At 49.9% G+C, this 24626-nt stretch overlaps 1 protein-coding gene across 1 annotated transcript; it reads right to left on the minus strand.

The window, feature by feature from the left end:
- Nucleotides 1-18: 18 nt before the first annotated feature.
- On the minus strand, nt 19-15829 carry LOC311445571 (DEP domain-containing mTOR-interacting protein-like). Its single transcript, XM_084537815.1, has 9 exons — nt 15560-15829; nt 8632-8810; nt 6334-6457; nt 4988-5166; nt 4201-4386; nt 3692-3832; nt 3307-3377; nt 1303-1407; nt 19-292 (listed from the first exon to the last, which is right to left on the minus strand). The coding sequence occupies exons 1-9, from the start codon at nt 15643-15645 to the stop codon at nt 167-169; spliced, it is 1197 nt and encodes a 398-aa protein (XP_084393941.1). The 5' UTR covers nt 15646-15829; the 3' UTR covers nt 19-166.
- Between the last annotated feature and the right edge of the window lie 8797 nt (nt 15830-24626).

Raw genomic sequence — 24626 nt, forward strand, 5'->3', positions numbered from 1 at the left:
ATCAACCAAATCCAAGACTTGTCCTTTACAATGTATTTATTTGAAAATATGTTAGAACACCTAACATTTCAGGCTGAAAGGTCAAGCTTGGTCCCTCCCCACAGTCCATCCTCGCTTTGCAAAGTGTCCTTCTTCTCCACCCGGCAGTGGCACGAGGCTCCTTTGCTCATTCAACAGCTTCCATGACTTCCATGACGAGCGTTCGTGGTCCTGTCATGATGAGGCTGCTGATGGTCTGATAGTCCAGGTGCAAAACATACATGCCATTCACTGAGAACACAAACTGGCACACCTGCAGGGAAAGGAAGGGCTGGTTACCTGCAGCCACTGCAGTCACAGAAACTTCTGCTCGTGCCTGGCTGGAGCCAGGGGCTGCGCTGCAAATAACTTGCTACAAAATGCTTCAAACCCTGAAGCATTGTCACTCTGTAAGCCACGCTGATAATCACTGGGCCATAATCACTGTATCATGAAAAAGGGGCCAAAGGGATTTAGACTGAGCTAACAGAGAGAGAAGAGACTCATTTGTGAGCAGTGGTTCATTTCACAAATGGAAATGAGGCACAGTAATAACATTTAGTAATTTGGTAGCAAATGAGATTAGGTGAGGAGAAATGAACTGGGCTCTGGAGCAAATGAAATGTATTCAGCCACCTCCTTCCAACCCTGCCTGAAGCAAACAAGGAGTCACACACTGCCTCTGAAGAATCCCATTATTTCCAATATCCACATGGCTGTAGAGTTGTACCAGCCTGCAGAAACTGCTCCCTCACTGCCGGGGTTCTTGTAGTGGAATTCTGAAACTCATTTCTCTCATTCATTCCTAAAACCAGGCCTCCGCACAAAACCCACTCATGCTTGAATAGCAGGTCTAAGATGATTTTCAGGACCTCAGATCGTTTCACCTGAGCTGCAAATACTGGGAATTACCTGACAAATCAAATCAAGGTATCAGTCTAAAGTTATTCATCTTTCACGAACACAGAAAATAGTTCGATGCAGAACTGTGGTGTTAACAGCAGACAGACACAAAGAGCAGTACATCTCAGGAGCTGTGAGAGCAGTGGGTGAGTCAAAATAAATCTTTACTCCTTCCTTGCTCACTTTGGCTGCGTGCAGCAAGGTGCTGCGCTCTGCCTGTGGACAGCATCCTTCCCAAGGCCTCTCACAGCATGGCCAGAGCACTCTGCAGGCTCCATCTCCACTTCAGGAGGTGAGAACATCACAGAGGGTGCATTCAGCCTGACAGTCTCTAGCAGGACGTAAATCCTGCCTCGTGCCAAGTCACCAATAGCAAATTACCTTCATGCCCGCAGCAGCAGCGGGTCCTCCCGGGTCCACCGCCTGGATGTGGCAAGGTCTTCCTCCTCGGACCACAAACCCCCAGCCCACAGCATCACCCACAATCTACAAGCAGAATGAAAAGGTTTTAAATACAAAGGAATGGGCTCGATAGAGGAGATGTTAAACTTCCAACTGATGCAGAAAGCTCTGCTCATGATCCTCGTCTCTATTGTGGGTAGGGAAGGAAAGCAGGGTTTGCCCCAAGGCTCCTCTGACACCAGTAAGAAAAAACCTTCATTACTTCAAACCACTAAGAAAGACCTTCATTTTTTTGTCTTCAGTTACATTAGCAATATTTGTTGTCACCTGATGACTTTTTCTCAGCCTCCCGGATGGGAGGAGGACATCCTTGGGCACCAGGGAGTTTTCCGTATCAGTTAAGAATTTCCTCCATCTCCCTGGATGGCAGCTGGGGACTAATTGCTCTTGGAAAGATTGGTGTCAAGGGCAGCCTGTTTCTCTCTCTGCTTTAATTCTGGCGGACCTTTTCATTCACCTGTGCTCAGTGTACAAGTGTCTCTCAGCACACACTTGGCAATGACACATCCCTTCCATTCTCCCCATTCCCCCCATGCTCAGAGATTAGCTTCAGGTTTCCACTCTAAATTTATGAAAGGGTTTTGAACAGGCATCACCTGAAAGTCCAGCATGCCAGAGGTCCCTGCCCTCCCGGACTATTTATTTCTCTGTCTGTAGGTATAGTTAATGACAGCATGAAGCCAGGACAAGGTGTGAACCAGGAGCACACTGAGGGCACTTCCAAAGTGTGTGCATGCTGTGCCCGTTTGCTGGCACCAAAAAGCATTTCCAGGACGGAAGCAGCCGCCCTTTTAACTGTTCCCACTCTGATCTCAGCCTGTCAAAGCGGTGTGCTCTAATGCTGTGGCCATTTGATGTGACTAAAGGGGAAAAGGAATTCTCAAAGGACTTTGCACATTAACCATATAAATAAATAACAGCAACTGCACAGCTAAGCAGAAGGAAACGAGCCATGAAAGGCCCCGGCTGGCAGAGTTGAAGGGCAGGGCAAGAACATTCAGGAGGAGAATAAATGGCATGTCCTCATACATGCCACACTAATCACCTGCTTTATTTTCCTTTTTCCTTCCCACCAGTTTCTACAGCTCAGTTAGCTTGGGGACCAGATCCTCAGCCCTTCTGTAAGCCCACTTGCATCAAACCAGTACGGGAAGAGCCAGCACGCTTCCTAGCTGCCCACCACAGGTTCCCCTTGTGGAGGTGAGCAGGGAAGGGCTGATATTTACCCCAAAATAACAGCACATTAGGATCCCTGTACAAGAGCTGTGGCATTCACAGCCAGCACTCAAGGCAGAGCTGCCTTGGCCAGCTGCAGCCATCTGGTCCTACAGCTTCAGAAATAATTTGAAAAGCAAAAGCCCCAAACTCTGGCTGTCTGCGGAATCACAGAGATTTGGTGGTGTGCTCATTTTGTCCATGAAAAAAGACAATCATAATAAGGGAACGGTGGTCCCTGAATGCTCCCTGTTCAATTCTTCTCCATCAGCAGGTGACGGAGTGCCTTGGTGTATCTGTTCTGGACCAGGAACCCGAAGTGAGTTAAATAAAGCAGTGCATAAAGGTGACATTTCTGTGGCAGACAGGATGAGCGTCAACATCTCGGCTGTCACAAGACTTGACTGAATCTACAGTTTGCATGGAGCTGGATGAAACAAATCTGATTTTTCCTGTCCAGGAAACGTTCTCTTTCCCCTTTGATATGCATTAAAGCCGAGGCTGCAGCAGTCACCGCCACTTTCAGCCAGAAGAACACCTGAAGACATCAACCCGCCGGGAAGCACCAGGAAGGAGAGCTGGGATGAAGTGACATGCAATCAAAGTTTTAGCATGCAGAGGTCATAGCAGCAGGCAGAAAGTGATCAAAGAGCAGCTGGGGAGCTCAATACCATCAGATTAGTGACACCATTCACTACAGTCACTTACAGTTAGCGTCTTCTTGACATAGGGAGCCCCGGGGGACAGGAGCTCTTCGTTGGTGACAGGTCTCTTTAACACTAGGGCAGAAGGTGACAGATCCTATCAGAATTCTGGGGTTCATGCAGCAAAGCACAACATAAGGCAGCTTGGGGTTCATGGGCTGGAGAAGAGATATCAGAATCTGAACCCAGAAATTTCCGCATTTGTATTAATATTTTTCAAAATAACCTCACAACTTCTCAAATCAGGCCTTGGAGGTGAGGCTGACCCTCTCCTCCTGCAAGTCACCGAGCACCAGGTGGAGGGTTTGAGACCTGAGGACTGATCTAGCTCGTGCCCAGAGGGAAGAGGCGCACCCTGAGCAGCAAGAGGGCAGTGCAGAAGCCCCGACCTGATTTGGGGTTGCACTCAGCCACGGGAGGGAACACCAGCGTGGGAGTAACGCTGAAGTAGGGGTTGGAGTTTCCAGCGAGGGAGGTGATGCTGCTCCTTCGAACGGCTGAGACAATTTTGATCTCCTTGTTGGGCTGCACTGAAAAAAAGGCAAAGATAATAATTATCCAAGGAAATAAAAGACCAGTTTGGCAAAGTTCCCACACCAGCCTGACCCATGTCTGAAGGGTACACATGCACCAGATATGACATTTGAGTTTAGACAGAACAAAACTAGCTTTAAAGAAGGACCAAAAGCTGAGCTGAGCTGCTGATAATTTTCCTGGGATGGCGAGCTGTGATACAGACTGCTTCTGCACCCTGACCTCCACCACAAAGCAGCCCATGGGATGGGCAGTCCCTTTATAGGATCCCTAATGCTCTGCTGGAGCTAATCCCTCAGCTCGGAGATACTCTGGCAATGGAAGCCTTGGTTTCACCCCCCTCTGCCAACACAAGCACAGTTACCAGAGAGAAAGCTGGTGTTGCCTGGGTCCGGGTTGAGCTTGCGGAGGCAGAAGGGGCTGTCTGGGCTCTCGGACAAGGTGCGGGAAGAGTTCTCGTTTAGCAGCTCGGTGAGACGCCGCCTGCGTCGGAAGTTGATCCAGAACTGGTAGAGGAGGTCACCATCAAAGAAGTGATGCCTGTTGGAGACTGGAGAGAAAAATGGAGGAGGAAGAGGCTGAGGGGGTGTGAAAAATGTATGGAAAATGTACTGAGGGACCCAGGATACTTGCTTTTGGTGCTTCTGTTTTATATTTCAGATTTTCTGACTGCTGGAAAAAGTTACCTGCAGGGAAAGAGGAACAGCAGGGCCACCTCTCCATAAAATGTCATCGTCCAGAAGCACAGCACTGAGGCACAGCCCCCACCTGCCCCTGTCCCAGACACTTGGAGGCCTCCCTGCCCTCCAAATGGAAAATTTAAATCCCGCAGATGGGTGTGATCTCCGACCGAGTGGAGCTGAACATTGCATCCTCAGCACCAGCCCTCAGAACTCAGGGTGGATCCCAGGCCTGCAGGCCGAGGCTTTGAAGAACCGCAGAAATATGGGCTCGGATTCCAGCTCAAAGCCCCGGCGGGTGGTGGCGGCTTGCTCGGGCTTCAAAGGTCACCAGCTCCAAACATAGAACTGAAAGGGCCCATTGGTATCTCCGAGCGGGCACTTGACCAGCACTTGTTGCGTGCCATGAAAGGGGATTTGTTCCTGGCACGACAGCTATGCTCATCGCTTGCTTCCCGTCCCCTCGCTCACCGTGCTGAATGATCCCGTGCTCCAGCAGTGCCTGGCCCAGCTCCACCGCCTCCTTTCGGCTCTCCGCTTCCCCCTCCTGAACCAGCCAGTCGACCATCTCGCAGCCCAGGAACGTCCTCTGGTACTTGACCGAGTTCTCCTCCCTCACCTTCAGGATGGAGCCCTCAGCACCGACCAGCCTGGCAGAGGTGGGACAAGGCACCGTGACGCCGCGCGGCCCTGTCGCCGCACACAGCCGGCCGAGGCAGGGATGAGAGCAACGGGCAATGCGCTCCAGCCAAAAACATCGCTGCTGGGGGGTGTCAGGAAGGGAAGGGGAAAGGCAGAGCTGCAGTCAGGTAATTTTGTAAATCCTCAGCGCGGAGGTGGAGGCAGATTCAAGGAGATCAGTTCGGCTGAGGCTTCGGCTAAAGCCTACGGGGAAAGCTGAGCAAGCAACCCAAGGCGTGCACGAAGAGCTGGTGCCAAGCTGGTGAAGAAGATGAGTTTTGGTAAGGCCATATTCATTTTGCAGCATGGCAGAGCTACATCCAGTGCCTCCACGAGAGGGTGCAGCAGCCTCAGCTGTGAGACGCAGGATGCTCGCCCTGGCTGCTGCTGGGAGCAAAGCAAACCACAAGCAATGCCCGATGGCCAGAGGGGATAGGGACAGCAGAAAACCCCCTGTTCTCTGAAGGACACCTCCCTCTGTGCCACTTCATGCAGCTGATTGCTTTGAGGATCAAGAAAATAGAAAGAGATTGTTAAAGAAAAGGGGTCCAGAGGGTGGTACGAGGCTGCACCCAGTCTGACAAAAGGATTCCTTGGGTGTCAGGAAGACAATTCAGATTGGGAACCAGACACAATCAACTCCCAGAAAACTGAACACTTGGAGGTGGAGGGAGTTGCCTTTGCTGTTTGAGAACTAGCTTTTCCAGGAGAAACATTGCACACAGGCTAAGTGAAGCACAAGAAGCCAGGTCCAGAAAGGCCTTGAAATTCCTGGGCCCTGCTGATTTTGCTGGGACAGAGCCGAGCAGGGCTGGTGGATGTGAGTGGCCTGAGGCTGTGGGGGCACTGGGAACAGCCACTGGATGTGTCCCTGCTGGGGGTGCTCATACTGCAGCCTGGCTCCTGGTGCTCCCTGCTACCAACCCCGAGAACCACATCAAAGCAGCTGTGAACTGAGAGCCCAGCACCCCTGCGAGCCCAAATCGTCCTGTGGCAGAGCTCAGAAAACATCATTTCCCAACACCACAGCACGGGGAACAGGAAAGAAAGAGCAAAGCTTGCTGTGGCTGCGGGTCCCAGCCACAAAGCAACAGCAGCAGTGAGCGCAGCCGCGGGACGGGGAAGGACTCACGCACTTCTCGTACAGGCTCTGCCCCCTGACGAACACCTTCACGTCCTTGTTGAGGGGGAAGGTCCCATCGTCCTTGCGGAAGCGGTACAGCAGCTTGGCATCCTTGTAGTCCGAGTGCTCGTCACACACTGGAAGGAGGAGGGCAGGGCAGGGAGGTGAGCATTGTGGATGTCAGTCCATACGGGACAGACGGACAGCGGCACCGGGAACAGGCTGAGCTTTATCCCCAGGTTAGAAGTTCCAGGGGCTGTGCAGTGCCCTGCCCTCATCCTCTTGACCATGCTGCAGTAACCAGCATTCGAGCTCTCAGTCCCCAAAATGAGGGGATTGCAAATGGCTGTGGGAGAGGTCAGCCCCATGGAAGAGGCCTTGGGAAAGGCTGGCTCTGAGGCCACGCTTTGACCCGGTCATTAAATTGCTTCGTTAGAATGGGGATATTGTTGATTTTATTTTAAATGCTGGTGTTTAGGTTTTAGACTAAAAGAAAACAAACAGAATTGTCTCAATAATTTATTTTTTTTTCCTAAAGAAAGCTACTGCGGTGTTTATGGAGACTTGGAATAGGGGAGGAAAAAAACCCTACATCACCGCATCCAAAATCCCAGACCACCTACTTGCAAATTACAAGGTATAATGGCAAAAACTTTTCCACACCATTTTCTGCCAGCCCTGCCCAATTCACTTGTTGGCAAGCTAACCTCAAGGGAGGTTTTTTCTGTTTCTTTTTTTCCTCCAAAGCTAGGTGCACACAACTGGAATAAACCAATCACTATGAAAAGTCCCAGCTTCATATTTACCTTGTGGCTGAGAACACAGTCTGTAAACGTATGGTTATTAAATTCATGTGACATTCAGCAGGCAAATATTTGGGATACAGTTCTGAGATAAACTTGCCTACAACAAACACCTAGATTACAACTAAAAAAAGATAATAATAAAAAAAATCACAATTCAGTTCTCAAATAAATCAGCCTGCCTTGCTTCAGGTCCATTTTCTGAAGGAAGAAGGGAAAGGCTTCACTGATAAAAACAGTGTAAAGAATATACTTGGAAAACAAAGAAAACTAGAGCAAGGAGAATAGAGAAAGACAGAGAAAAGAGAAAGCCACACTGATTTCCTCACTGAAGTAGTGTGATACACCAGAGCAAAATCCAAATGATATAAGATACTCCTTGTGAAAACTTTAACACTTGTTCCTCCTTCTGAGCAAACTGGCAAAACTTCATTTTGGCGATGAGCTCAATGCCAAAGCCTGTCAGATTATTCTGAGTTCCTAATTCCTCCCGAGCTGTCATTCCACTGGGAAATCAGGACACCGAAGCCCGTGACTCATCAGGCAGAGGGCAGGTCGGGACGGTGGTTTTGAAAGGTGAAAGTTGGGAACACCTTAATTGAAAGGAGCGGTGCCTTAGATGCCTTTGCCATCGGGTGAGAGATGGGAATTGAGCACAAAATCTTACGGGACAGCATCCCTAGGAAGCCAAAGCGTTTTGCTGTGTGAAGCCCAACACATTTGCAGCGTGCAACAGAGCACCAGCGTGCACCACATCAGGCAGCACAGGCAGCAATCTGCACGAGATAATTATTGCCTTCTGGGTCCCAGCGGAGAAGAGGGCGAACAGTTTGGGCAGCCGATGGCAAAGCACTTAGCGCAGTGCTGCAGTTAGCAGACAGCCCGATTTCCATAGGACTAATGAAAATTAATGGTCCTAAAGTGAGCTGGAAAGTCAGCGTGTGTGTTCGGCAAGGAATTACCGCGGGAGCAGGAGGGACGTGCCCACGATAAGCAATCAAAGCAGCACCAGCAGCCACAGCCAAGCAGGTTTAGCCAACTAATGGCTGTATTTGAAATTGTTGGCTGGAGAGATGGAAAAATAATCAGTTTTCGGTGTTAATGGATAACTGAGAACTCACTGCTTCAGTGTTATGCTTTTGTAATAGAGCACAACTGCAGGGTTGTTTTTTTTTCAAGGCAGCGTAATGCAAAGGACATGAACACAGCAAGGAGCAGATGGCAACGGAGTGCATTGCGCTGGTCAAAGGCAACTCCTATAAGACAGGGGGAGAGAGGGCTGAATTTGGTGTGTCTGGCATCTGTTTCCATCTCCTCAGCTTATGACAGATAAGCTGAGGAGATGGAAACCCATCCAGCCTGCCCATCACCCCCAGCTCCTCCTGGAGCATTCACCCATGGGATGGCCACAAAAAGGGACCTGACCGTGCCTCTGATGGCCACAAACAGTGAGCAGACGGGCAGCCACCCCCTGGGGAGGCTCAGTGGGTGCAGAGAAACCCACCCACCGTGGTGGATGATGTAGTGGTCCATCAGCTTCTGCATGAGGCGGATGCCTGTCTCCCTGTCCGGGGCTTCTTTGTGGTCGATCAGCCAGTCCGTGAGCTCCTTGGCCACGAAGCAGTTGGGGTAGGTTCGGAGGTGGTAGCGCCTGTCCTTAATGAGCTTCCCATCGTGGAGGCGAAGCCTGGGGAGAAAGACGGCCACTGAGCCCAGCTGGTGCTGCAGGGAGCTTTCAGCCCAGCACCCAGCACCTGCCCAGCCTGGGGAAAACACTGCTGATTTGGGACTTCTGGGAAGCACCCAGTGGCTAACAAGTGCAACCAAACCTCTTTGCTTTGTTAGACTGCATAGATCCATCCTAAGGATGAAGCCCCCCTTCAGCATCCCCTGCTCCCTACTCCCACTGCATGGTTTTTGTAATTGCCTGCACCAGATATTGAACCATACAAGACTTTTTTGCTCTAAACAAGCCCCTGAAAAATACCCAGCAGCTCACTGAAGCTTGTGAAGAAGGGCCAAGACACACACATAAAATAATAGCACATATATTTGTCCTCTTGGCACAGTTGTGTCTAGCTCTCCTTCCCCATAGGTATGGGAGCAGGAACGTCGCTGCCACCAGGACAAAGGCTGGAGCCTTATCAATAGCTCAGGGTGGGACTGTCAATGGATGCCCTTGTTTCTTCTAACAAGCACGAATGCCAGGCAGATCCGTGTTCTCCTCTGTTCCTGTAGCAATAATCCACAGCAAACACGAGCAAACTGATCCGAACCACGAGCCAGCCAAAGACAGCTCGCTCAGAGATAGCACTGCCTTCAGTCCATCAGCACTCCTGACTTTTTCTGGTTCAAACTGGGATGGACTGGGACAGATTTCCCCAGAATTACAAGCGTCCTACCCGGAGCACCCTGAAGTTGTGGCTGGTCTGCAGCTCTGATGGAAAGATGCGTACGAGTGAAGGTCACTCAGGTGGGTATGGCTTTGACTTTTAAAAGGACTTTAATGACAGAGTGAGCCACGAAGCACAGCGATCTGTGTGCTCACACCAAAGCTAACCCAGCCCGGCAGGAGATCTGACCAGCAGCCAAACTTCTGCCCTGTAGTCATTGCTGTTCTCAAAATGCTCACCCTGAAAAACGCCCTGCGCATGCAGCAGACTCAGAGAGGAGATGTTTAATTAATATCTTCTCTGTAACTTCAGGACATTTCTGGTTCCAAATTATTTATTCCAATTCAGAGTTTTGCCTCAAGCCAGTGTATTTTACAAAGGCATTAATCACTGCAACATTTCTTTGTTTAGTTCCTCAAGTTCCTTTGTTCTTTTTGAAGATGTTTTGTAGACACCACGTCATACATGGCAGCCTGTTGAACAATAGTTGCAAGCACCATATGAGAAATTTTAAATATCCTGAAATCTATCAGATAATAACAGATTATCCTACATTATAGGATTAACAAATGCCAGGGTCTCAAAAGTTTTATGATAAAACCTTTGTTGGATAAAAATGTAGTAACTGATTGCTGCAATTAGGGTTCAGGCTACTACAAGCCAACGTAATTGTTAATAGATAGGCTCAGACCTTCCAGGTAACACCCAAAGAAACACGACAGGATTTGACAATGCAGAGACACAAAGAAAGCAACAGAAATAACCAAACCAAAAATGTCACATTTCAGAATACTGCAGGAAATGCACAGATCTTCAGGGGAGGGAAAAAAAGGAGATTTTCAGGAATGAAGTGCTGTTAAAAACTAGGATTTAAATATATATATGTTCTTATTTTGAAACTATTCTACTGTGAACAACTGTCAGGACGGGAATAAAGTGGGGTTTAAACATCTTGGAGCAGCAGAGCCTTAGATCTTTTGTGCTGTTTGGAGTTTGTGAGAAGTTTGCCCTGCTGCCCACAGACTCAAGGCAGTGGAGGACACACAGCCCAAGTGTCCTTGTGGTCTTGTTCACCGTCCTCATGTTTCCCATCAACTAAGAGGTGACAGATCGTGTCCTTCAGACACACAAGGGCATAACATTGAGTGCATCTTTGAGCAGCTTGGCTGACACCCCCCTAAACCTGCCTATATACCACATTGGAAAAACAAAGCCACTGGAGCTGTGACTGTTTCATAACCATGCTTCCAAGTGAAAAAAAATAAAAATGTTAAGGAAGCATATGTCATGCACTATTACAAATTTTCTGCATGCCAAAACCTTTCCCATGTACATATTTCTTCAAAAGGACATAAAATAAATAAATAAAGGCACAATACAAGGATATAATGCTTGCTGGAACACGACAGCCAACTCTTATGAAACGTCCCTGGTCTGGCAGCCAGCACGCTGCTTTCACATCCACTTGCTTTGGACAGACTGTGCTGCGTTTCTTGACTTGTTTCTTTGTCAAGGTCACTAAAAAGACACCATCCTTCCCTCTGCATGACCTTGTTGAAAGGCTGACCTGCAGCAGCGCAAACAGAAAATAAATTCTGAGAAACCCTCGAGGGAGTCAAGAGTTTAAGTCCCGCTGGTTGTTACCCATGCCCTGAAGGATGCCCACTGCTGGGGCGCATTGCCAACCACACAGCTCTGCTCTCCATAACTTCTCTGCGCTCATGTTTCACAGAGTTTGGAACCAAGAGCCTGAATCAGAGCCAAACAGCAACACGAGGGCTTCCTTGTGTTGGAAAGAGTGCTGGGTTTACGGCACGGGAGCTGGACAGCCAGAGCAATCCCTGAAGCAAGAGCTGTCCTGCACCAAGAGCCCCGTGTGTTGGCACAGAGCGGGACCCCTCGCCAGGAGGTGGGGGAATTGCTGCTCACTGCTTCCCATCACCTCCTGCCTTCGTAAACGGGCCTTGAGCAACCCAAATGCCAAGGTGAAGATCTCAAGGACGTTAACTCAAGTTTACATTCCCACGGAAATTAGATATAAATGAATGACCATGAAGATACATCATCCAAATGAGCTTTTATTTTCCTATCTCTAGAGGGGGAAAAAAAAAAGCAAAAAGCTGAGTGCTCAGTAAAAGGGAGCAACAGCCACAAGAGCACATCTGCAAAATAGCTGCAGGAGAGGAACATTCTTACAAATCTACCACTGCAGAACCCAGCTTGCTGCACTCCCATACCTGCAAAAGCAGAATTGCATCAGGGAGGGGAGAGCTTTGCATGACTGTGGCAGCCCACTCAAAGAGGTAGAGGTGTTTTATTTTCCTTCTATTTAAATGCACATATTGGAAAATTGAACTTGAACCTCAAAAAGCAATTCCAACAAGAGCATTTCTGCTTTTTAGTCTTCTCTTTCACCAGCACTAAAAAATATATATATATATAAATATATATAGTAGCAGGCTTTCTGACCATGTTGTATGTTTTTCCGAATAATGGCCAGAAGTTCACCTGGTGACTGCCACTCCAAGCACCTCCTGTGGACCCACCATCTCAGCCAGGGATACAAACTAGGGCAGGTTTAGCTCCAAACCTTGAAGCGAACAAAATTTTCAAAGCATCAAAGTATTAGCACTGCATAACACCGTCTCCGTCAGAATATCCAACTAAAACACCACCTCGGAAAGCCCTGGACAGCAGTTGGAATCACAACTTTGTTCTTCGTAGGAGAAAACCTTCCTTCCTTTTTTTTGTCCAAGACTGGGTATAAGTTTACTGAGTATATTTCACATCTCAGTGATTAATGCAGCTTAGCAGAGTTACTGGAGATCAGCTGGTTCACCTGACCGTGATGAATCCCTGGAGCAGTGCACAAGGACTTGCCTGTACTTGAGAAACCCAGCTTACAGCAGGGTGTGAATCCAAAGTGCAGTAGCTGTTCCCGAATATTTCTGTGTGGATAAGCCATTTGTTGCAATTAGAAATGACTAATTGGGCCTCTCTTACGGAATGCCACCCAAGAGCACTCAACACCCAGTAAAACTAGTGGGATTTTCATGCAAGATTACATGGCTGAAACAAAAAGATCGACAGCAGGAGATGCAAGGAATGCCTGACACAGCACAGAGATATCAGTGGAAATTAATATTTTCATCTTTCTGATGGGGAGAGACTTGGGACCCAAACTTCTCTTCCCCTTCCACGGACCAGGAAGCAACATCTGCGTGGAAGCGAAGGCAGCCAGCAGGCAGCCGGCCCAAAGCACAGCACGCAGTGTCTCCCCCCCCCAATTTCTTTAGGATAAGTTCATCCCTGGCCATCCCCAAGAAGCATTTCCTCACCCCTCACTTGTGCAGCTATTTCTGGCTGGGAAATGCATCGTGACACTGAGCAGACTCATCGTTCCAGCCAAAGCAAACCGAGAGGGATTTGCAAACTTGCTGGGAAGCCAAAGAACCATAAAGACGGAACAAAGGTTTGTTTGGCTAAATACAATAGCAAGGAGAAGGCAGGGCAGGAAGCGGAGAACAGGGAAAACAAATGTTTGAGTTTTTTTGTAGATACAACAGCATTATTTGCTGATCAAGACTTACACAGTATGCATGGGAAAAGTTTGTGAGGCTCCCTTACGCAGTGCCATGATTATTATCCAAGGGCATACAGGGGAACACAATGCAGGCATTTAGTCCTGTCCTTGTCTCTGCAAGGTCATCCAGCCTCTGTGTCTCCATTTCCTCATCATCACCTATCCAGCTGTCTTTGGGAAAATTCATGGCACAAATTCCTCCTTACTTGCCAGGCTGGAGGATTCCCAAAGTACAAGAGAGTGGCTCGAGCATGCAGCGTGCTGTGCTGTCCCCCAGTTCTCCTTTTAGCTGGACAAACTGGGCAGCAGGTTGCTGGACTCCAGCTCTCCACCTTTCTGCCCAGTAGCAGTCTCCAGTCTTTCTGCACTGGGAACAAGCTCCTGCCCAGACTGAGGCAGAAGGATGAGACTGCTCTGCCCAACACACCAGAATTTAGACCCATCACCTGCAAAGCACAGGTGAAGAGCAGTGCAGTCGTGCTGGATGAAAGCTGCCTGCTGTCCTCTAGGACACAAAGAGCTTAGAATCACAGAATCATTCGGGTTGAAAAGACCTCTAAAATCATCTGGTCCAAGCTTTGACCTAGCACTGCCAAGTCCACCATAAAACCATGTCCCTAAGCTCTACATCTACACGTTTTCTGAAGTCTTCCAGGGATGGTGACTCAACCGCCTCCCTGGGCAGCCTGTTCCAATACTTCACAACCCTTGCAGTGAGGAAAATTTTCCTAATTCCCAACCTAGACCTCCCCTGGCACAATTTAAGGCCATTTCCTTGTCTTATCTGTGACTGGGAGAAGCGTTCAATCCCCACATCACTACAGACTCCTTTAAGGTAATTGTAGAGCTCAATAAGGTCTCCCCTGAGCCTCCTTTTCTCCGAGCTAAAGTACCCCAGCTCCCTCCATCACTCCCCATAAGATTTGTCCTTTAAGACCTCAAGAGCTTCAAGAAAAGCAAGGTTTGGATCAGGACTGCAACCTGCTGCAAGGGGTCTGAAAACTGGGATTTTAGGAGCTCCCTAACTCAGACCAGGAAACTCCCAGGCACTTCAGCAACAGGGAAAATATATTTTTATGTGTGTCTCAAAAAGTATATACACCTTGTCCACCAAACTACTTACATCCTGTGTTTTTAAAGTTAAATGGCACTTTTTTTAAAGCCTGAGGGCACTTTTGCACTGGCAGCGAGGACTGAAGCTCCTAGACAAATATTGGGAGGAAAAAATGCGTTGGTATTATGGGTTTTCAGAAGAATGTACCATTTGCACTGCGTCTTTGTCTTGCTTATAAGAACTAGAACAGCGCACAGGATGGTAGAAAAGCTCGTGTCACAAATAGATTTATTGTGTCCTCATCTCCTCTTTATAGTTAAAAATGTCAAAATGATCCAGGATTTGATATGCTCCTGTCCTGCAAAAAGAGCTAGGAAGTCACATCATTGCCCTTGCACACCCACTCATTGCAGTTTTAACACATGGCTTAGTTAATTTATTTTCTGAATACCTGACCCTTTCCCTTGGCCCAGGCTATAGTGCCCATGGCCACAGTCACTCCAGATGAGTAAAACACTGGAAATATAAATATGAATAAGCCTGCCCTGCCCGTGGGATGGAAAAAGCAATAATTTAGTGTCACTTGCAATGAGTTACTGAAATGAAGCAACTCACTCTTAGATCTGCTGCTGCTCTTCCCTATGAGAAAATCAAGCTCAGTTTCCAAACTTCACGATACGGGCAATATTTGGGAAAGACAACGGAGATGTGGCTGACCATCGTAGAGCATTTACATTCCAGGCACCTTGGACATGGGCGGTGTTTCCAAAATGGAGCCCTAATCTTAAATGGAAATTATCAGTCCTTAATGCAATGCAAATTAATAAAGCTGAGGCTAACATGAACACCGAGTCTGGACAGCACAGTGCCACAGAGGTAATTTTAGGATTCTGCACAAGATGCACACGGAGCACACTTTCACACTCACACAGGTTTTCCTGCACAGCAGAACTTTTTTCTATCTTCATAAGAAGAAAGCTGAGAAGTTGCTCGAGAACTGGGACCACGAAACAGCACAAGCTCCCAAAAGCATCTTGCACAAGACCCTTCAGGTTGCGTGGATTCAGGCACACGGCACCCACGGGATGCCCTCCTGCATCACCCCAAAAGTCCAAGCCCCATGGGCAGGGCTGTGCCAGGCTGCCACTGTCCCCAAGGTGCCGGTGTCCCCATCGGATGCCGGTGTCCCCAGGGTGCCGGTGGCACCGCAGCAGGCTCTGGGCTTGGTGCAGGATGCCGGAGGAGCCAAAAACCCGCTGCCACCCAAAAGCACCAGGCGATCCTCCAACACCCGGAGCTGCCCGGTGCTGGAGGGGGTGACACGGGGAAGGATCTGCTCAGCAAACCGAGCACCGGGTGGGCGCAGCCGGGAGCCCCCCGACTCCCCCACCAGCCCTGCCTCCTACCTGAGCTGCTCCCCGGCGATCATCACCTCTGCCCTGTAGTGCAGCTCCGCGGCTTTTTTCTTCAGGCTGCCGCCCAGGCTCTCCATACCGGCCGGGAGGCAGCCGGAGCGGGGCAGGAGCTCCGCAATCCCCCCGGGACCCCCATGGGCTGCGGGGCCGGAGGATGCTCGGGTCCAAGTCCCGGTCCCTGCGGCTGCAGAGCCAGGCTCAGGTGGGCAGCCCCGAGCCGCCGGGGCCGATCCCGGCCTCTCCTCCCCTCTCCGGAGGAGGAGCCTCCCGGCAGCCGAGGCCGCCTTCGAGGTCGGCCCAGAGGAGGCTCGGAGCTGGCCTCACCTGCAGGGTGCGGGATGCTGCCGTGCTTGGGGGATGCTCTTTTGGTCGGGGGATGATGCTCTTTTGGTCGGGGGATGATGCTCTTTTGGTCCGGGGAGGATGCTCGTTTGGTCGGCGGTGAGGAAAAGCCACGCAGCGACCCCATCCTGATGTTACACCTTTCCCAAGAAGGTCTCCTGCTGCCTCCCAGCGTGGAGGCTGGTCCCAGCCTCTTCCCCAAGGGTTTTCCTCCCGGCTCCATCCCACACCACGGCCAACGTGGGCTGAAAAGTGGGCTCTGGGCAGCTCAGGTCCTTCCTCGTGGTTGCAACCATCACGGAGGGCGGATGGAGAAGCTCAGCCTGCAATTAGCAAGGGCTGGAGCTGATGGGTCTCCTGGTTTGGGTCATTAGTGCCTGCCTCCAGGCACCGACACCTGCCTCCACTCCTGCCCGATATTTCCTCAATTGGAGATCTTTCCGTGCAGGCCAGAGCTGGCCTTACAGTGATAATATTGGGTAAAGCAATAGGCAGAGGAACTGGGATACGGAGGTGATTAATTACAGCTGTCATTGCCATCAGATGTGGGTGCAATTATATTTCCATTAGTTAAAGGCAAAGTGGAGAAAAAGCAGCTGGCGAAGAGGACAAAAACCCTGCAACGTAAATAATGGGGGAAGGGGGGAAGGAACATGACGTGGACCTTACCAAAAGAATATGTGGAGAAGATGGGTTTGAGGGAAGGGAAGGAAATTGTATCAATTAAGGAAACTCTACTTCAATCCAAAGCGTAATAAAGCATCAGTAAAGGCGATGCCATTGTTAATTAGATCATCTCCAGCAGCAGGTTATCAGCAGGGAGCTTTTAGCCAATATCCCCACCAGTTCCCCCAGCCCACAAGAGATTGCTGGAACGGAACAGAGAATGTACCGTGGTGGAAGATGAAGAGGGACCTGGCAAAGCCACCTCTCAGCACCCTGATGCTGCCCTTGTCACCCCAGCAGTGCCGACACCAGCCTGGGCAGGGGGGAGCAGGATGAGCCCCCCCAGCAGCCACCAGCCCGGAGCACTCTGCAGGGACCAGACGCAGCGGTCGGTGCTAGTTGCTGCAGGAAATGGCTTTATTTACACTAAATCCCTCTGACCCTGCTGCGTCAGTGCCAAAGCTCTGTACAAAGTCATCTTGATATCAGCGAGGAGGAAGTTTTGGGGCAAAGCAGTAACAACATCTTCAGGCTCCCTGCAGCAGGCAGGGCACTCGGGGGCACTCCCAGCCCTGCCTTCACAGCACCCAGCAGTTCCTCTGTCTGTTCCTTAAGGGAACATCTGTTTTTTTGCAATACCAGGAGGACACAAACCCCATATTCTGCAGCAGCATCAACGTCCTCACTAGCACAAGCAGAGCCTTCCAGGTTTAAATTCCCCCCCACGCCACAATATTGGTAAATCAAACAAGCCCAGGTCAGCGCTTCGAGCAGCACAGCAGGCAGCAGGGGCTGAAATCAAAGGGAGAACTGTGTGGTGCCTTCCTGGAAAGAGCAGTGAGCTGGCACTTGGGACCACACGGTCTCAGCATTCCTGAATGAGCTCAGTGTCCCAAAATCTGCTCACTGTCTGTGGCTGTAGGGCCGCATGCAGGCAGGACAGGCTCTGTGCTGGCTGAGCTGCCCAGGTCTCTCTGTGCCCCCAGTGTCTTTCTTACCTTTCCTGACCCCTTCCCAGAAGCAAACACTGAGACACTTCCCTTTTGTCACCGAGTCCTAAAGTGGGGAGATTTGAGATTCCTGGATTCCTATGAGGTGGGTGCTGAAGGGTTTTGGAGGGGGACGCAGATGTCTTGAAAGCTTTTAGGATTTCAGGCTGGGGCATGGCATCCCGTAACACCCAGCTCTGGATACAGGCACAGCTCCACTAATCCTTGCCAAGTCTGGAGAGGGTCTTAAACCCCCTCTACAAGGCTGAGGACGTGCCAGCAGCTCTCTCCTCAGGTTGCAGTTTGCAGAGGCACTGTGCTGGGGTGCAGGTGCTGCTGCTTTGCCATCTAGAGGCCACCAGAGCCACCCAAGCAGGGCAGAAGGACTCGGTTGACCTGCCCTCGAGGTTTCCCACCCCACAACACAAGTTGTTCCACCACGTGCGCATCAAGAACCCTGCAGGGGCACCACCACGGGGGCGCGTTGCCCGTCTCCAGCTGTCCAAGCAGGGAGCTGAGTCTGAGCAGGTTGGGGAATATATTTCTGCAGATGGAGAGGTGAGGGCAGGGTGAGAAGGAGCAGGAGACACAGGGTAAAGGCTCCCTGCAGCTGTAGGTACGCTGGTTTTCCTCCATCTCTCCCTGCCCAGAGGTGAGGCCGGGGGGGGACTGACCACATCTCAGCCCCGGTGCTCCTGTCCAAGACAAACAGCGGCTGCAGCCCGGGGAGCACCAACAAGGCTGCTTCTGTGCAGGCTTTCCTGGGCATCCTCTGTCCTGCACCAGGGGAAAACAGGCTCCCCTTGTGCGCACAGAGAGGCTCGGCCAACTGATGGCCGCTCCGGCATCGCCTGTCCCAGGCTAGAAATGACCCCCAGTGGGCTTGGAAGGTGCTCTCAAGGCAAGTAACACTGCAGCATCCTTTGTAGCACGGGCATAAACACGTGCTGACCAGGAGAGCTACTCTGATGGCTCCTGTGACCACACATCTCACCATGAGGGCGCACAGGAGGGGTTCCCCCTTTAGCTCTCTTCCTGGAGATGGTATTTTCTCTTCCACTGGGGAGAAACTGCTTTAAATTAGACCTTAGTGTTACTCTTTAAGCCACAAAAACAGCAAAGAGAAGCTACTAGAATATATTCTTTCCCCTTGTCGAGCCCTGAGAGTACTCAGTGAGGGTTGCAGAGAAGGTGACCACGGAGCAGTTACTCTCCCAGCAATGACCAAGTCCAGGCTTATGAAACAAGGCAGCAGAATTGAGTAAAACTAGGATACTTTTTTCCCCCTTCACCAGCATAAAATTAAACAGTGTGATTTGTCACTTCAGGATATTAAGCCTCCAAGTCTAAAGGGATTCAAAAAGGGATTAGGGACATCCATGCAGGACAGGTCTCGGTATTGAACAGGAAAATCCAGATGCTTGTGGCTGCCTTCATTGCTGGAAGCCACAAGGTGTCGGTGCAGGGGTTGCTCACCGTTTCCTTTGCTCCTTCCCAGCATCTGCCACTGCCCTGCATTGGAGCAAAGATCCAGGCCCCGAGGAGCTTCAGCTCTCTGTTGGCACAGCAGTTTGGACGTCACAATCTTCTGGGCATGAGGGGCAAGGGGGAGCCCTGAGCACCTCACCAGCTCAGGAGGGGGCTGTTAAACGATGCCCCACATGCCCCACACTCACAGTCCCGGGTGTGACACACCCTGGGGCTCCCCTTGCAGATTTGGTGCTTTCCCCAAGTATTTTGTGCTGCCGAAGGGAACCCCCAGCAAGCAAACTTCAGCTACCACCACCTTGGAGGTTGCAGCATTTCAGGGCTAGGAAAAAACATCCCTAGACCTGGCTTCCCCACTCCCCGTAGGTGCAGGGATTAATTAGATTTAATCAGCTATCAGCTGGGTGCACAGATGAAAGGTGTTAATCACAGGGGCTTTGGAGTCAAGGCTGCCACGAATACGCACACAGCGCTGCGGAGCCACCCCATTTGGTTTCCTCTCCCAAAGAGCCGTAGCGCCTGATTTTTCTGTTTCAATAGATCAGGAAGTGGCTCGAGTCATAAAGTGAGCAGAAAAGAGAAAGGATCCTGTGGGTACAGCCAGGCCTCCTGCTTTTCAGCTCCCAGCTTTGGCAGAAGCTGTAGCACTCCCTGGTTGGTATTTTTGGTGTGTTTTGTTGTTGTTTGTTTGTTTTGCTTTTTCCTTTTCCCAAGCAGAGCTGAGCAACGCACAGGAGGAAATTCGATGAGCTCATTTGGAAATTTAAAATACGCAACCAGTCACCAAAAGGGAAAGAACTTGCAAAGTTCTCTGCAGCAGCGAGCACAGGGGGACACCGCCAGCTGTCACCGGCATCCCTGGCAACAACCAGGAGCTTTTGTCAGCCTTTTGCCTAAACTTTGTCCTCTGCAGGACAGCTGCAGGGCAGAAGAGCCCAGCCGCAGGCAGGTTCAGCTTTTCCTGCTCCGAGCTGGCACGGACACCAGCAGCTGGCATTCAGCCACCCTCCACCCCACCCTGATTTTAGTCCAGCTTTGCAAGAAGGGGGTTTGCAGCCAAAGGGAGCTCTCTGCAAGGTGCCTTTGCCTGCAGGGCTGGGAGGCGCCGGGAGCTGGGCTCTGCTGCAAGGAGCTGCGCTCCTGCAGCGCTGCCTGTGCCGCTGGGGGACGGGGGCCAGCACACAGCAAACACCTCCAAACTCCACAAGGGCAGGGAAAAACGAACAATAAAATTAAAAATAAAATAAAATAAAATAAAATAAAATAAAATGTGGATCAGCAATACCGGGGGCACTTGGTGCAGAGCTGGGCATGCACCAAGGAAGCGGTGGAGGTGCATTGCAGTAAAAAGGCTCTGCCCCAGCCTCCGTTCCCATGCTGGAACCAGTAATGGGACCGGACAGCAGGTCTGTCGGGGGCTGGGAAGTGGGGGAAGATTTATTGCCTTCTACCGGCAGAAAATGAGCGGGTGATTCAACAGTTTCTCATTAGCCAGCTATAAAACCGAGCTGGAGCTTTTGTGACATTGAGCGTCCTTTGTTTTGTTCCGGAAAATAAATGAGGAGGTGTTAGGGCATGTATATGCTTCTTTCCACAGAAAAGAAAAACTACTGACCCCAAGCAATCACACTTTGTAAAAAATACTAACAAAACCTGGCTGACTTCAGAATAGCAAACAGAGAGGGGGGATTTTGTTTCCCCTGAAATTTTGAAGAATATAACTCGGTTATAGTCCTGTAAAACGTACAAGGAAGGGAGCTTTACCTTAAGAAAAACAAACAAAAATAACACAAACACACTGAAACCAAGAAAATGATGAAAAAATTCTCACATGATTGCATTGCTTCAGGACCTGCAGCTTTAATGAAAACACCAGCAAATCGTTTATTTTGTAATGAACTCATTAACATTTTCGTAAAAAGAAAAACAGAAAAAACACTCAGCAAGTCAAATGAGTTTTTTAATTCTCCCCTGGCCGCCCCGAGATGCAGCTCTGCTGCTCCGGCTCCACGAGCTGCCCACGGCAGCCAGGCTGTGGCCACGGCCACCCCACGATTCTCCAGCGTGGCTTCAAAATCCAGGTCAGGGCCACGATGGATGCAGCACGATGTGCTTTTTGGACTCTGTTCTAGAGCCCGGTATTTGTTACAGCCTGAGGTTGGATGAGCTGCGTCCAGCGTGGTGCATCCTGCTGGCGAGAAGGGAGAGATGAAGTCGGGAGGCAGGAAGGAAAATCACAGCACCTGTGGTCAGGGGAGAGGAACTCACACCCTGTAGGCTCAGCACAGCATGAAAATCAAAGGTGGAGGACAGGAGGGGACAGCGGATCAGCAGAAACAAATTTCCAGCCTGGCATCCAGCTGTTCAAAGCGTCCTTGGAGCTGGATTCCCCCAAGCTGTGCCTGGTGCCACAATCCCCTCTAGAGGAAGGAAGGAGAGGTGAGCCTCCTCCAGCAGCACCCTCTGGCTGGGCATTGCCCTCTCCATCCCAGCAGCCAGAGAAGGATTTTGCAGCCACTCAGTCTAACTGGCTTGGATATCACCAGCAGCCTGGGCTACACAACAAGTGTTTATTCCATTTTAATATAATTTGAGCACTGCACTGAGGTGCACGACCAACTTGGAGAGATACTTGGTTGGGACAAGAAGCTTGAGACGTGCCCCTGCTTTCAGACTCAGCCTCTCCAGACTTGTACTGAGGTGACACCGAGGAGCCAGCGTTGAATATTTAAACCTTGGCCAGGTGGACTACAGAATATATCGATAATTCAGCAAATTGCACAGAGGTACAGCCCAAAGGAGGTAGGAGGAGATCTGCAAAGAGTTAAATCAGCAATTTGCTCCTCAGCTGAACAAGCTCATACTCTGGAGCAACACAGGTTTCTGTGAAGAAAACTCCTGGCTTGACCTTGATCACAACATCCCTCACGTTCCCTGCCACATCAGTTACGTATATTAAACATCCATAGCAGCAGAGCAGAAAAATTATACACAAGCAGTTTTTGCCCTGTGCAGCCAAAATTGAACACATATTTAAGGCAGCTTGAGCAATCCCGTAAAGAACGGCTGATATTAAGCAGTGGCACTTTAATCAGAAACGAACCATTTTTTTTTTTATATTATTATTATTTTTCCTCCAGGAAGACACACTCCAGCCTTTCTGCGTTTCCTGGCAGAAGCTGATTTATCTATTGCAAAATTCAGCCGCCTCAGCAGAGCCGAGCAGCCTCCCCAAGGGAGCACAGCTTGGCAGATCTTAAAGGAAAAGACAGCGGCAGTTTTACAAGCTGCCAAGAGCCGACAGCACTGGATTTTCCTGCCTGAGCTGCGATCACGATCCTGGTGAGGTGCAGCACAACCAGAGCCTTGGCAGCCTTCAACTCTTCCCCTGAGCGCCTTTAAGGACGAGGTTGCTCCTTGGTGGTCTTCTCGGGGTTTATTTCATCCTTTCCATTTTAAACCTGGCTGTTCTGGTAGTAGGAGCATCATTTGAGGATAGAAAGAGAACAAAAACCAACCAAACAACAAAAATAGTAAAAATTTCATTCATCACCTAAAGCCAGCATCGGTCAGCAGAGGCCAACCTCTCCTCTCCCACGCCACCGAGGGGAGGCAGCTTCTTGCTGACACAGCACCAGCAGCTGGAGCCAAAGCAGCCCCGCAACGTGCCTTGGCCCACGTGCAAGTTAGCGACTTGACGGATGAAGAACGATCGTGCTGCACTTTTTGGAGCTTTGGGTTTTGCTTCTTCCAAACGGGACAGCCCAGCTCCCCTTCACCTTCCTTACAGGACTTCCAGCTCTCACCCTAGGGTCACATTCTGGGGAAGGCAAAGGTGCCCAGCCAGCTCCTGGAAGAGCCAAAAGCACATCTCAAAATAGATCCTGCTGGTGAAACCACTGGAATAGCTGCGGCAAAAGGGAAGGGAAACCCAGACCGCAGAGCTGTTAACTGGGGCTGGGGGCTTTGGACACAGCCATGCCCCCTCGTGCTGCCCGCTGCTGATGTGACGTGCCCAGCCACATCCCTGTTGCTGGCTCTTGGACACCTCAGAGGGCAAAATGTTTGATTCCCTAAAATCAGTGAGGTATGGACCCAAGGAAACCCAGGCAGCTGCTTTCTGAGCCTGCATCTGCTGTGGAAGCGTACAGGAACAGCTACATCCCAGTAAAACAGCTTGAAGTTGAATTTGCTCCTTGCTGGGATCACAGCACAGCTCGGAAAGGATGCAGAGAAGTTTATCCAGTGGAAGTAAGCTGGATGTTGTAACGGCAGGAGGGGTCTGTTTTCCCTCTGGTCAATGACCATGGTATTTTGTGGTCTAGAGATGCCACTTTTCCATCAGCTTTTACTGGCAGTGCTTAGAATACACATTATTTTTCCTGGTGTTTTGTCCATTTCTACGTAATCAGCCTCCATACGCTTGCAGAGCAGAGGGCCAAGCAGCCCCCCCTCCAGAACCAGCACTCCCTGTTGTTGGATTTAGTCCCAGCTGGACGCTTGGCATGCAGCACTCAGAGCAGCCCCAACACAGGATGATAGGGCAGGAACGGACACAGCGTGCCAGCGGAATGGCAGCAGTGATTCTCTCCAACACAATTCCACGCTGATATTGGCACAATCCTTTGCTGACCTCTTAGTGATGAAGCACCCTGTTTTGAAATGACTTTGTGATGCTCACTATATTGAGAACTGCTTCATTCAAAAGGCCACATGAGCTACATTAATAATGCAAATTGGTAAGTTTTCTGAGGTTTTAAAAAGTACTCGAAGTCTCCTGAAAAAGGGCTAAACACCACTCTGCTCCGTATCTTTTTGCTTTATTGTAATGCTCTTGAAAAGATGACACTGCAGTACAAGCCTGGTACCACTCTACAGAACAATGACTAGTGTTCACTGAAATCACCGTTCCTGTGAACTTCACATAAAACACATCAGGAGAATTAAAGATACAGCACTCCATACTGACCAGGTCTCTGCTGGCATGAAAATGAAAAAGGGCTCGACGACTAGAGATCACTGTGAACCATGACAATCAAACTCTGGTAGCAGGCATCATCATGTTTCTTGATTTCTCTTCAAATCACTGATGGCTCAAGCCTTCCTTGACAGCATTAGTGGAATTTAAAATCGCCACAACAAGGCGAGAACTGAAATACCTTGGTTGACTGCAATTTTCAAAGAGGACCACTGTATCTTTAAGCGTATCCTGGATTGAACAACAAATGTTATACCTACATTTGTTATGTTATTGCACAGATCATTACACTCATAAATATATTATGAACCCATGGAATGTTACATAGTCTGGGAAAATAAAAGCAGCAGCATTACCCTTGAAGTCTAAACCACCAGGAAGAGTTGGCCAAGCACTTCTTGAAAACATAGTGATTCTTAAGAGGCACCAAGACACCAGTGAAACATTTTAAAATAATCTCTAACCCCCAGGATTAGCCCCAGTTCCTGGTTGGGAACACTCCCAAAGTCTTTCACTCCTTTGCAAGCAGCATGTAGTGTGAATGTCTTGGTGTTTCCCTGATTTCAGTCTACCTGCAGGAATCCAGCTGCTCTGT

The sequence above is a fragment of the Aythya ferina genome (genome assembly GCF_964211825.1).
Source record: "Aythya ferina genome assembly, chromosome: 16".
NCBI lineage: Eukaryota > Metazoa > Chordata > Aves > Anseriformes > Anatidae > Aythya > Aythya ferina.

Coding starts and splice junctions, on each gene's coding strand:
- LOC311445571 (XM_084537815.1), bottom strand. CDS start 15,645: ATGGAGAGCCTGGGCGGCAGCCTGAAGAAAAAAGCCGCGGAGCTGCAC. Junction 5,167..6,333: donor GGGCAGAGCCTGTACGAGAA/GTGCGTGAGTCC, acceptor CACCTCTGCCAG/GCTGGTCGGTGCTGAGGGCT. Junction 3,833..4,200: donor CAACACCAGCTTTCTCTCTG/GTAACTGTGCTT, acceptor CCTTTTTTTCAG/TGCAGCCCAACAAGGAGATC.